Here is a 12,949-nt window from a genome sequence, read left to right as displayed (position 1 = left end):
AAGGCGAGTTGACTTTGTTCGAGGGAAACCGCAACCAATGCCCCCAAGGTCCGCCACATGGCCAACTTGCAGCTGAACCGAGATGCACTCTGCCTTTTAGCGCTCAGTGAAGCGCCAGGTGATGGCGTCTTCAATAGTAGCTCGCCAATCGAGACCCATGATTTTTCGTCAGGTAAGCTGAGCGCCAGCAGGCTTGCTCAACACGCAGACTTCCTGTCCTTTTGGCTGGCTCTCAGCTTGCAAAGATCCATAGTACCTCCGACCAAATGGTACGCAAGACGCCGCCCAGCAATGAATTCGGGGTTTTTAAAATATGTAAAATCAATGGCGAGAAAACACACATTGAATCCGGGAGGCCGAGCCGACCCATCTCCCCAGATTCGATCCTGGATGACACTCTTGCTCAGCTGTGAAGGCCGGCAGAAGCGTTCCCTCGACAGTTTATGGTGCCATTTTCTGCTGGTGAAATCGTTCCGAGATACGATCCGCGACCCTGGACAAGATACTGATGGTCGTCCAGTACAGGAACGACCCCACCTTCTGGCGTGGTATCTGTGTATCGGTAGGAGAATCCCGGCAGAGAAGATCTCAACGAATTTCCCTGTCCAAATTCGTCTACCGGCGGAGCAGTAGTGTACATGTCCGTGCTACGATCCATTGAGCCTCCATGATATGAGGCCAAAGCACTGGTATCGTAACCGTGATAGTTGCTGCCACTGATATCCATGAGTCCGGAATGGTCTGTCCCATTCGAAACAGCCGATGTTCGACGGCTAATGGTGCTCTCAGAACCTGGTCTGGAGCGACTCGAGGATAAAGATGCCATCTTCTCCCCATTGCCAACGGTTGATTCAGAGTAGCAAGGAACCGCGCTGCTAAAAGAGTAACCGGCATCTCCTGCAGGCGCCTGTCGGCCTGGCGCATTGTTGTAGCCATAGCCCCCACAGGCGTCCATGTATGCCATGCTGTTGCCTCTCACTACCATTGGATTGACCGCGGAGCGATATGGTCCCATCATATACTGATGGTCATTGCCCTGCGCTCCCTGGTGAGTTGTCTCGAAATCCATGGGTTGGTCGTCGCCATATCCATTCGTCCACTCCTGGACTTGGTGATACGGCTTCGAGCCGCTGCCATAAGCCATGTCACTTTGATCTCCCAGGCTGTCTTGCCCGACAAAACTCATCATGTTATGTGTGTAGATTGACGGGCTCGCTAGAGCAGGGGATGCAATGGAATTCCGGCCGGAATACTTTCTCGACACGCTAATGTTGTACAAGCCGGTCGATCGTACACCTTGGACTTCTTGGGACGAAACCTATCCATCATGTAAGAATCATTCACCACACTGCAGATCCAGGGCAACGTACTCTGAGGAACTGACATGGCTCAACTCCAGCATTTCTACAATTGGTGCATGCGTCTCCTGTGCCATTGTCTCCGCTGCATCGAATCTTTCGCTGCCGGCAGCGTAAACACTTGTCATCGCGTTAGCCAATTATCCGTACCGTGACAAAGTCGGCCTCCCAAGCCATGTAAGCTTACCGCAACAGCAATCCGTTTTCTCTGTGAGTGTGATTCGTCCATTTTGCCGCAGTCTGTGGAATAGTTCGTCTTTGCAAAGCTTTTCTCACCCACAACAGTGGCGGGCGAGCAAGGTTGTCTCAAATTGTCTGTTCAGGTCAAGAGAAGCAACGTTGTTGCGACGACGCGGATCTTTTCGTAAGGCTTGGGGGATAAGAACACGAGGATTCAAAGAAGTAGACAAAATCAAAGCAGAGGCGTGCAACTAATGGTGCAGCGATGACGGTAGTGAGGATGATGATGATGGTGATGATGTTTTTGTTGCAAGATCAGCAGTTTGGTGTCACACATATGCTCAGCATTTGTCAAGGTCGACACAAGCTTCCGATTGTGACAGCTGCCTATGTACGTGCAGGTTAACGCACAGGGAGACGGTCGTGTGTAGTTGAAATTGACGGATATTGTCTCGGGTTGTTCAGAACAAGGGGAGAGATGATGACAGACGCAAAACGCCAAAGCGGACGAAGAGGACGAACAAAGTTTAGAGAATAGATGCCAGAGATTGTTACAACCTTTGGCAAGCAGGCTCCACGCTGTTTGAGCCAGATGTAATAAGCAGGAAGTGGCCAACTTATTGCTGAGGCGAGGAGGGAGTAGCATGGAGAGCTCGGGGTGTTGCGGCTATGCCCTGTTGTTATACGTCGGCCGTACGACGGATAAGAGGTCCTGAAAACACCCTGAGTCTGATGATAGCTTGTTTGTACCCGCCGGATCATGTCCGACGCGTCCAATGGATTCCCATCCGATTGCACAACTCCGTCATCGCCCCAGTCTCTCCGATGTTTGTCACCAATGTTGCCCAACCACGGACCGGCCCTTCCTCGAAACACCGCATCCATCAACTCGCTCAGAGGCAAATTTTACTAGCTGGTGCTTATTGCTCCCCCTGTTCATTATCTCGTTTGTCTTGACTGCAAAGGGCCTGCCGTCTCTGCTCCAAAAACAAAGTGGATTGGACACATGGTCTGTTCATCGCGGTGTTCCCGGGTGGTGGTTGACGGTTACGTACATGCGGTAGGATGGCATGTTTCTATCATATGCCACACGGCATCCAAGCATGCTTCTTTGCGGCCGCTAGGAAGTTCGGCGCCCTGCGCAATGTGAGCAAAAGCCCCGGTAGATCTAATGCATGACCCGGCAGATTGGCAGACTTAGATTTTCTCTGACATGCTAGCATGCAATCCTGGTTGCAGAAGCAACGATTCTGAGGGTGTATGAAGCAAGGTCCCGTAGGCAACATGAATCCGCCAGCAAGAAAAGATGCCGAAAGAGCGGATCATCTATCTCTTTGATACCAAGGTGAACCTTGATAAGCATTCACTCCAGCAACTTTCATGAATCTCGCTTGAGGTAATGAAAGAAGATGAGTACGTCATTACTGAGTGGTGCACCGCAAATCAGCCTTTCTACCAAATAGCGGCGTTGGTATATGCGTCTCTTCGAGACGTCTATTCGATTGCCAGTCTATTCCTTACCATAATTCCTTGAAAAATGGTTACACAGCATGCGAAGAAATCACATTGAGGGACACTGTTTGTCTGATATACACGTAGACCTTGACCTCAACAAGATGCTGCAAATTGCACTCATGATAGAGTCAGCCGCGTGACGCTCATACTGAACTTGGCTGGAGCCTGGATATTGGCAGCAACGCTAGTCCATGAGCAAACTCGGCAGATGTCAAACGCTCCTCTCTGCATCAAATGCCAGTAAGTGTCGGTGTGTCTTGAGACGCACCCTGGCTGTCCATCCACACCAAGGCTGCTTATGTGGTCACACAGACCAATGGCCCAAGCCTCATGTGCCAATGCTCTAATGCATTCTCCGTACTGGCTGAAGACCAAAACGTGGTGCCATCTTCTCTTGTCTCGCCCAAGTCATTCATTTCGTTTGCAGTGTTCTATTCTTGGTGTAACTGTTTTGACCAAGAAGGTCAGATATAGGTGACTTTTTTTTTTTTTTTTTTTTGGAGGACGTGAAATAAAGTGGCAAAAAGAGACCGCGTGAGGCGCGTCAGCGTCGTGTTCCGTAATTGATAACTGGGCGCAAAAAATACACCATGTCCAAGCTTCGTTAGACATATCATCGCCAGGGCACTCATCTTGTACGAGGTCATATCTGCATTTGCCATCGCTCTGGCACGTGCGAGCCATGCAGATGGGCCAAACACGGACGAAAAGGGTAAGAACAGAAGCTTGTCACTGCTACATAAGTACGCCATCATTGTTCCAATCGGCGTCCATGGCCACTGGACGAAGGATTGCGCCGTTGAGCTGTCGGGGTAATCCGAGAGACCTACTCGCCCAAAACGCTGAACCGGGATGAGGCTCTTGGGAACAAACACTAGCAGCCCCACACTAGGTACTGGGAAGGAATGTAGGCAAGATTGATTTCGTCTGTGCAGCAGGATTCGCTGTCCACTCGGTCTGAAGCTTTTGTTCTCCTGTCAAGGATTACTGCATGCTCGCTGTTTGCCGTTCAGAAGAAAAAAACAGTTTCTCGAGGCTAAGGGGCATGCTTCATGAAGCGACACAGACGAAGTTGAGAAAGCAGGGCCGATACCGTCATCGTACAAGCATTAGGGGTGGCGCCACCAAGGGGTGCATGGGTCGTAGCTATCCCCCTATCCAGGTTCCGCCGCCACAGCAATTTGTTCCTTCATGTAGGCAATCCTGCTGTATCAATAAGGCTAGCTGGATAGAAAGTTCGATGACCAGGGTTGTGTTCGAACCATGGAAGCAAGATCCCAGGTCAGTCTGGGCTAAAAGAAGTTCGGGAACAACAGTAGCATCCGCAGCCACCATGCAAGACACCAGGGGAAGCTTCTTACTCCCTAGGTTCGTAATTGAAAACCGGGGGGTCGAGGGTCTGCATGTATGTCATCACCGCCATTCCATTCTCGGTTAATTTTGTTCCGAAAAGACGTTGCTGGCCATCCATTGCTGCAGGCGTAACAAGCTTGGCGGCCTATTCATGCGAAACTCGATGTGAGCTGCACGCCAGGGCAGAAACATCGTGTTAACTTATTTAGCGTACGTCCTCTATCCAAACAGCTTTTAGCTACACAAGCCAGGGTTGGCCACGACTGGAGGTTTTTCCGATGCCTGTCAAAAGTCGCTAGCGGTATCCAAATTGAGATGTTGTGTCGATGTTGCCCCGGCTGGCCACCCTGATCTTGATTGTTCGCGGTATTTTGGGGTTGACGTCCTGGTACTATCAAGTTGACAGATATCGACAATATGCAGTTGGCCGCCTTGGTTATCCAGACAAGCAAGCTTACATAGGTGGATGTCCGCCGGGGCAGACTTCAAATGTGACCGTTAAATCTCTTCCATAAATTGCAGTGCTAACTCGGTCGGCTACCCCAGACTCGGTGAATCCAGGGCCCAGAGGCTATTGAGCGGCTCCGCAACTTGTCTCGGTATGATGCCGGATTCTCGCCAAATCTTCTTGGTCGCTGCATTACCGTCAACATGGCCCTTCAACACGCAGACATATTCCTGAGTATGGTAATAAATTTTGAGGTTCGTTTCTCTTAGTAAGCATTCAGTCATCCCTATGACAGGGAAGATTTTGAGTGCGGTCCCAGTGTCCCTTTGATGAATGTGCCGGACAAGCTCTACCGTGATGTCATATAGACCACTTATCCGACACGAGCATGCACTTGTTTATATTTAGACTTCAACATGCATCAGTCGGCGCACCACACGAGGGCTGAGGCTATCCGATATGGAGCAAGAACAGTACTGAACCTGCCAATAGATTGGGAAGGGCTGCTGTTTTCGGATGCCATGGGCCGCGTCTGCTCAGTCGACTAGAACAGCTGCCAGCCCTTATGCCGAAGTTTCGGAAAGACTGGGGGCCAAAACCAGCAGCCAGGGGATGATTTCGTCTGTATTTCTCGCTTGTCGGCGATTTCAAGCCGCTGGGTGGCTCAGTTTGTGAAACATTACTTGGTGCGTGGCCAAATTGCTCAGGTCCCCGACCAAAGATGCTGAGGTCACATGTGCTTTTCTTTTTTTTTTTTTTTTTTTTTTTTTTTTTCCCTTCTGCGATGTCTTTTCGATTGGTGACTGCTCGAAGTGTACAAGACACGTCACACGCCAATTTAGCATGGCGTTTGCCGTGTTTGCATTGGCGGTCAGAGAAGTAGGTCGTTCTGACCACCTTGCATGGTGCAGTGAGGCTTGCTCCAGACAATGTTCAGAGTGCGCGGAGTAGCACGAATACCACTGTTGTGATTGGGTATTGACGAGTCGAGTCCTGAGCATTCAAAATTCCCCTCGAGGAACAACATCAGATGTCGGGCAATACATCTGTTTCGTAAGACGCGCCCAATATGTATCTCTCAACTTGTAGATTCATTTCATCGCCTTGGACGATACGAGTCGTCACGTTGTTCTTTATCCTTGTCTTGGTGTTCACCTCGATCCCTATCCCTGGCTCTTTGTCTGTATCTGTCCTTGTCGTTGTACGTAGGATTTCGATCTCTACGGCCCCATTCTCTTCTGTCCCCACGACGATGGACGTCCCCCCGGCCCGGCTGCCTATCACGAGTTCGTTCTCGTGTGCGCGGGCTGCGGCTTCGAGAGCCTTGATCATTTCGCCGATCTTCTCCCACTGTTGAGGGATCCTCTCCTCGGATGTCCCTTCGTCCGCTCCGCTCATGACGTCCCTTCATCTCCTCATCACCATAAACCATGCCGTAGTTGTTTTTCTGTGGAGCGTCCACTTCAGCTCGGTATTGCCTTCTCTTTTCCAGTTCATCAACGCCGCCCCAACCACCACGCGAAGCATTTGCTCGTCGTTTGCTATTTGTGTCCTTTCTCCAAACATCGCTCAATTTACTGACACTCTGTGAGAAATCAACATGAATTCTTCGATCATCTATCAAGACGCCTTGCATTTTGAAGTAAGCGGCTTCACAAGACGCTTTGTCTTCATACTCTATGAATGCGTATTGTAAGCTGTCTCCTGTTTTAGCGTCTCGAATTACTTCGCAACTCAAGATTTTGCCAAATCGGCCAAAGATTAGCTCCAGATCTTCATCGCCAGTGACTGGATTCAACTTGCAGACAAAAAGAACATTCTCTGGCGGTTTCACCTCAGCAAATGGCAGGTCTCCCATCATTTCCAAAGTCAAGGCTTGGGCGTTGGCCTCGGTTTGACGGCGCAGGCGTTCCAGCTCAGCCTCATCTACCCCGTCATGCTCGTGCAAAGCTGCCTCGTCAGCAATCCGTACTGTTTTCAACTGAGAGTCCGTAGGTGGAGGGCTTGTGCTGGGCTCCCTTAACCCGGAAGGGTCCGGATATGGATCGTCCAGTACGACGGTGTGCTTGATTCGGATGTCGATCAAAGGATAGCCTTTATCGTCGACAATGGCTTCATTGATTTTTTCCAAGGCATCAAATCCTTCCACGACTTTGCCGAATATAGCGGCCTTGCCGTCTAAAAAATCTGTTTCTTCCCCAAGAGTAATAAGAAATTGGGAGGCGGCAATGCGCGTATCGGGGTCGGTGGAGAGTGGAACCGTGGCCATGCTAACTGTGCCGCGCTCAAGATGCTTCAGCTTCGGATGGAAAAAAGCAGGGAATGATTGCTTCGAAGGGTCTCCAGATATATAACCCCATATTGAAGAGCCTCCATCGGATTGTTTGGACAGTGGCCCTAATGGGTCGCCGGTCTGGAATGAAAAGTTCTTTTGCACAGAGTGGACTGGAGAAAAATTGTAGTATTTGACTTTGCAAAGCTTCAGGAAACTGCTCGTAGTGTTAGCAATACTTGATTAACAAAAGACCTGGGCGGGTGACGTACTTCTCACACAGCTTTGGCGCATGTTCGACCAGCAAGTCGATGACAATGTCACCAACGCTAGTCTCCAAGAGAACCGACATTTCGATGAGTGTTAGCTAGAACTGGCCAGTGCTGATGATTTTAGATGAAGCTTCTGCTGTTAGTTCCAAAACGCCGCCCATAAACAGCGGTGATGTGCATGGACGCGTCGTGCAAGAGTTTTGACGTTGAGGTGCACGTCGCCGTAGAGCTTCACACAGCAATTTCTCAAACAACTAGCTAATAATCAACAGCGGTTGCAACATCCCAAAGCTGTCGGATGTGGACCCATCTGCCGATATTCTGCCGAGAGGTGGCGGATGGTCTCACGTGATGTCTGGACAAAAGCCAACATTCAACACAAACACCTTAATGAGGAGGTACGCTTTCAAAATCAGGCTATAATATATGAGTAGATTCAATGCGAGTAGAGGAGAGATTAGTACTTGTAAGGGGATTATAGGATTTCGCGCACATATTACAGTCTTGTCACGAATACACCACTATATTAATAGGATGACATATGCCCTTAATACCAGGCTTCAGAGACAGTAGCGGATTAAATGCTGGCAGAAATCACTGTTTGAAAGGGGACTGCCGGATTTCGCGCAGATGCCACACTCTCAGTGAATGAATGGTTGGTTCTAAGCTACCATTAACATTCAAAGCCAAGCATTTCTTGGCAAGCGCCTAGCGTGCCGTCTCCAGAATTGTGTTCCACTTCTCCGTTGATGGGCAGTCAAGCCAAAACGGTGTCGTCACATTGATGTCTTGGGCGGTAGCAATCCGTCACAAACTGGGACATATTTTTTTCAAACAAAGTGACCTTTCAATTCCAAAAGTACAGATTTAGTAACCTGCATCGTAGAACACCTTACTAGGACGATGGATGCTCGCAGCAACGCAGCAGCTAATGCTGTCAGAAGCACAGGGTAGATACAGTCTGTGGCAGAATATAATTGCCCACCAAAAAGAAAACACTAGTGATATGCTGCAGTATATTATATTGTCTGGTGGGACGCGATAGCCAGGTACCTGATCTGGTTCAATACTTTTTTGCCTCCCACTGCAGTACAGGAGGAGAAACGCCATGCAAAGAATATCCTCACGACGTTATGTATCGCCATTTTGTGAGGCCTTGGTGAATGCCACTACATCGCTTTTTAACCCAAGAAGCCCTTGACCTCTGTTTCCACTGCCCATAAACGCCGTAATTGCAAACAATAAGATACCATGTAAGGGAAGCGCCAATGCGAGAAGTAGGGTATTAGCAACAATAATCAGGCAGAGAAACGTTCCAGAAGCGATTGCCACCGGCGTCCGGCAGCTTACTCCATGCAGGGAGAGCTCCTGCGTCGGCGACCTGAGCGAAGTTCCTTCTCCGTCTCCATCAATCTGGCTTGCGCCCACATGCGCATCGAGTTGTTGCCGCGCACTGCGTCACAGTTGAGGAGTTCTGTCAATGCACGTTTGATGCTCTCGTTGACGTCAAATAGGCGCTGCTCCTCAGCGGAGATGGCATGTATGGTTTCTTCGTCCAGAATTGTGCCCAGTGACCCGGGGCCAGCAGCATCTCGGCCGGTGGGGGCTCGACTGCGACCAAGTTTACATTCACCGCTCCCCGAGTATCGCCTTGGTGATGTAGATATCGACGATGTGCTAGATGATCGAGTTGAGACGCTTACGCCTGTCACTGACGCCTTCCGCGGCCGAATCTGTTGGAGGTGGCTGGAGAGCTCTTCATGCTGCTCCTGCAGAAGCATATACTTCTGCAGAGCAAAGTTGTAGGTTTGTGTCTTGGTCGAGGTCATTTTGACTGTGCGGAGAGAAAGCGTGGGGGTCGGTATGAGTGCTTCTTTTGCCTTGAAGGAGCGCAGCGGGAGCCAAGAGGATTTATTTGAATCAGACACGGAGCTCTTTATAACAAGCCCATTGAAGGTCGTCGGTCTTGGGCAACAGGCAGACGGCACCATGAGCGGGGGGTGTTCGTTGCGACGATGCAGGATGCGAGCTGCAGAAAAGGAGTCCACTCTGTTCAGCCGTTGCCAGCTCCAGGTGTAATAGCTGTCACCGTGCAGACTTCAAAATGTTGCTGGGGGCGATTGGCCAGGTGGGGGGGGGGGGGGGGGGCAATCTAATGACCTAATGTACATACAGTGGGAGGCGGGAGACGACGACTGGAGCTCGAGTGGGCATCTGAGCACAGCGTCTTCGACTCGTACTTTTGACTCGTACGGAAATTTCCTCGTTGCAAATGTTGGCAATCAACGGCTCTGGCCAATGGGGTTGATGACGGTGGCGACACTCTAGACACTTTCCACGAAACGACGGCGAGGAGAGAAGCCTAGAACGGAGCTGGAGCTGGATGGCGCTACCGCATGTTGGTATGGCGCAGGCGGCTGGGCCTTTGAGCCAGAAGACGCAGAGATGCCGAGATGCAGAGAAAATAAGCTACCTGGGCCAGATGACAAGCAATTAAAGGACATCGGACCCAGGTCGGGGGCGTACTGCCACTTGAGCAGGTTGAGATTTGGGAACACGGTAACGTTTGCCGCCAGCTGAGGTGACGAGGTGGTGAGGTGGTGGCACTGGTTGAACTGGTTGACTGGTTCGTGGTATCGTGATTTGGGTGGTATGCTTGTGGCGCCCGACTGGAACGAGACTGGTCCAGAATCAGGCCAGGGATCGTTTGGAGGGTGGAATAACCTGCCTGCCTGGGACGTAACACGTGGGACTGACGAGCAGGACTGACCGGCTGCAGGTTCTTTTGGCTTGGGTGATGAAAAGGCAGGAGGCCTGTTGGGGGACAAATCTGCAAGTGAGGTTCAGGTGACGGTGGTGACTCTGGTGAGAGTCTCAATATTTTGTACGCGCTCAGTTGAGGCGACGACGAGACTCGGAACTCAGAGGCCATTTGTTGAGATAGGTGTACTCTAACATTTGCATTGTAGTAGCGGTTCTTGATAAGTGTTGAGCGGCTCATCATGTTTTACAATATGCTGTGATACTACTCCGTATTGAAAAAAGCCTATATTGTAACGCCAGACAAGTTACGGAGTGCCTTCTCCAGGTAGAGTCCGGTGGACCCGAGCGATTGACGGCTTGATGCTGCAAACGGAAATAGCTTAGTGTGAGAGCCATGCTTAAGAGGCGGGACAACCGCACATGGGCAATTAAATCGAGACGACCAACCCTGGCACCAAACATGCCAGGAAATTATGCAATTCTGAATCATCACGGCAGGCACGGGCCACGGAAAACAGCCACAAAAGAACAGCATTTGAAGCTTTGTGTGCGTTGCAATAAGCAAACAAGACGGCTGCCATCTCCAACCAACCCGTACATACAACACGTGCTGCCATGCCGAGTACACACGTATTGCGCCAAAGTATGATGCCACAAACCTACCCTAGGTACCTAGGTAGGTACCTAGTACATCATTGTGCAAGGCTCTCTTCTCTTGGTACAGCCGACTGTCCCATTGACCGACAAGATCACCCAGCTCGTCTACTCCTTAAGAGCTGGCTGCCATTACCGCAGGCAGGCACTCATCGAGAGTGAGACGTGCCCCTGCCAACTTTTGGAAAAGCAAACTTGTACGGAGTAAGAAACAGGACATCCACATCCTGACCCACTGGAAACGCGTGTCGCCAGGGTTCCAAATGATGGGGTACGCTCATCCACGTTTTGTTTGCCAACCAGGACACGGAGGGGGCCCGTTACCCATCACGAATGAGCCTCCTTGAACAATTGATGAATATACAGTAATGACTCTGAAAACTAGCTAGTACTTGCGGAGTCGTTTGCCTACGACCGGAACAATGCCTGGCCTACGCTTGGCATCATCTCACCAACTACCTAGTAACTAACTAGTTACGGTGTATAATAAATCCTCTCGTCCCTCCTGCTTACACCCGGTGCATGACAATTCCCCCGTCCATGACTTCACACACTGTCTCGCCTCCCCACAGACCGATAGGCGCCGCTACCGTCATGAGACAGCCCCCGTCCCGCACGGCGGATGGCGTCAATCAGAACGGACCACCGCTTGCACCGTAAGTGGGAGAGGGTGATGGCAGTGATGACGCTCGCCAAAACAAATTCCATGTTTCCAACTTCCCAACTTCCTTGCTTCAATTCCTGGCTGCCACTTCCGCAGAAACTGTGGCCAAGGAAAATCCTGGGCTTCCTCCAACTAGCAGCCATGACATGGTCATCATCTTCCCATCTGTCCCATCAAGTTCTAGATACTCTGCACAAGTGTATCGCCAGCTGGTCATCGTAAAACGGGCCATTCTGCTTCGATCGAGGAGGCACATCAATGTGCAGATCCTCTACAGCCAGGTTCCGCTGTCTGCACACCTTCAGAAACGCCTGGTATGTCTCTGCATTTCGTTCGGTTGCCGATATGTACACTTGAAGGCTTGGATACATCCCAAAAAGGTCGAAAAGAGTCGCGACCAAAGCCGGCATAACACGCTCATCATACGTGATATCAGCACCCAGTACGACATCGACTGGCTGGCCACTATTCCACTTCTCATCCTCCGTGCCAACCAATGCATGTCCCCATTTGATATCCATGAGGGTGATTTTCGACGAGTCCTGGAGACTGTTGAGGAACAAATTATCCGGCAGGTTGTTAATGACGTCGTCGGATCCATCCGAAGCAATGGCGTGTCCTGCTTGCAGATGCTTCACACAGAGTATAGACGGGTATCCGGTACCGGCACCCAATTCCAGCACGCGTTTTCCCGCGACTAGGGACGGGTTTTGACACAGGTATTGTCCCAATTGTAATGCCGCCTCCCAGGTCCTGTGGCCCGTTGTACCGCCCGCGGCAATTAGGTTTCGGTTTTCGAGGAGCGTGATGCTCGGATGTGGACCGGCCGTCTCTGACTGCGTCCCACGCTCAAGCACGGACAGGTGATATGTTACATAGCACTTCTTTTGTGCTGATACAGCATCTGGTGGCATGGGAGTGGCCAGAAGTGCCGATAGTGTGTTCATGATATCGTCAGATACCGCCTTTGACCCTTTGGTCAGAACGACCATGATTATGGCTTGGTGGTGTGGGAATGGATGTAAAGCTACGAGGAGAAAACTTACATATCTATCCCAGTCATCTATTGAAGACTCTATTCGGAACACCAGCTCCTTCAAAATCTTGATGCGATATCTGTCTGGAGGGCCGACACTGCCCGTCTCATCACAGAAGATACGCTTGTAGATGTCATTCTGAACGACTTCCAAACGGAGGAATTTGTCTTGAGGATAGTCAAGAATCGGCTCCAGTTGAAGGTATTGGTAACAGAACCGATCTACCTCTTGCCTCCATGGAGGATCCATGTTAGACCAGAGTACCAGTCCATTTGTAGATGCTCAATTTAAGTTGGCAACACGTTGACGGCTTGAAAGCTCGCGTGCTTGCTCAATGGCACCCGCGCGGAGACAGTGTGGGGTTCAACATCCCAAAATGGCAATGTAATTTTCCGAAACTTGCCCGACGCATCACGTGGTTTTCCTGCGAAAT

The 12,949-nt window shown here is 50.5% G+C and overlaps 5 protein-coding genes across 5 annotated transcripts; all 5 read right to left on the bottom strand.

Moving 5' to 3' along the window:
- Positions 1-403: 403 nt before the first annotated feature.
- On the bottom strand, positions 404-1,587 carry J3458_016824 (uncharacterized protein; the record flags this gene model as incomplete). Its single annotated transcript, XM_066121011.1, has 3 exons — positions 404-1,318; positions 1,371-1,478; positions 1,546-1,587. The coding sequence occupies 3 exons, from the start codon at positions 1,585-1,587 to the stop codon at positions 404-406; spliced, it is 1,065 nt and encodes a 354-aa protein (XP_065973943.1).
- Positions 1,588-1,940: 353 nt separating this feature from the next.
- Positions 1,941-2,423, bottom strand: J3458_016823 (uncharacterized protein; the record flags this gene model as incomplete). Its single annotated transcript, XM_066121010.1, has 1 exon — positions 1,941-2,423. The coding sequence occupies one exon, from the start codon at positions 2,421-2,423 to the stop codon at positions 1,941-1,943; it is 483 nt and encodes a 160-aa protein (XP_065973942.1).
- Positions 2,424-5,950: 3,527 nt separating this feature from the next.
- cyp6_1 (Peptidyl-prolyl cis-trans isomerase-like 4) lies at positions 5,951-7,478 on the bottom strand (the record flags this gene model as incomplete). The annotated part of the gene is made up of 2 exons (XM_007810986.1): positions 5,951-7,343; positions 7,399-7,478. 2 exons carry the CDS (start codon positions 7,476-7,478, stop codon positions 5,951-5,953), a joined length of 1,473 nt encoding a protein of 490 aa, XP_007809177.1.
- A 1,266-nt stretch (positions 7,479-8,744) lies between these two features.
- On the bottom strand, positions 8,745-9,389 carry J3458_016821 (uncharacterized protein; the record flags this gene model as incomplete). The annotated part of the gene is made up of 1 exon (XM_007810985.2): positions 8,745-9,389. One exon carries the CDS (start codon positions 9,387-9,389, stop codon positions 8,745-8,747), a length of 645 nt encoding a protein of 214 aa, XP_007809176.2.
- Positions 9,390-10,931: 1,542 nt separating this feature from the next.
- On the bottom strand, positions 10,932-12,867 carry J3458_016820 (uncharacterized protein). Its single transcript, XM_066121009.1, has one exon. It carries the CDS (start codon positions 12,763-12,765, stop codon positions 11,653-11,655), a length of 1,113 nt encoding a protein of 370 aa, XP_065973941.1. The 5' UTR covers positions 12,766-12,867; the 3' UTR covers positions 10,932-11,652.
- Positions 12,868-12,949: the final 82 nt, after the last annotated feature.

The sequence above is a fragment of the Metarhizium acridum genome (assembly GCF_019434415.1).
Source record: "Metarhizium acridum strain ARSEF 324 chromosome Unknown scaffold_405, whole genome shotgun sequence".
In the NCBI taxonomy this organism is placed as follows: Eukaryota; Fungi; Ascomycota; class Sordariomycetes; order Hypocreales; family Clavicipitaceae; genus Metarhizium; species Metarhizium acridum.
This window is presented reverse-complemented; position numbering and strand designations above follow the sequence as displayed.

Excerpts from the sequence above, each read along its gene's own strand:
- J3458_016820 (XM_066121009.1), bottom strand. The coding sequence starts at position 12,765 with ATGGATCCTCCATGGAGGCAAGAGGTAGATCGGTTCTGTTACCAATAC.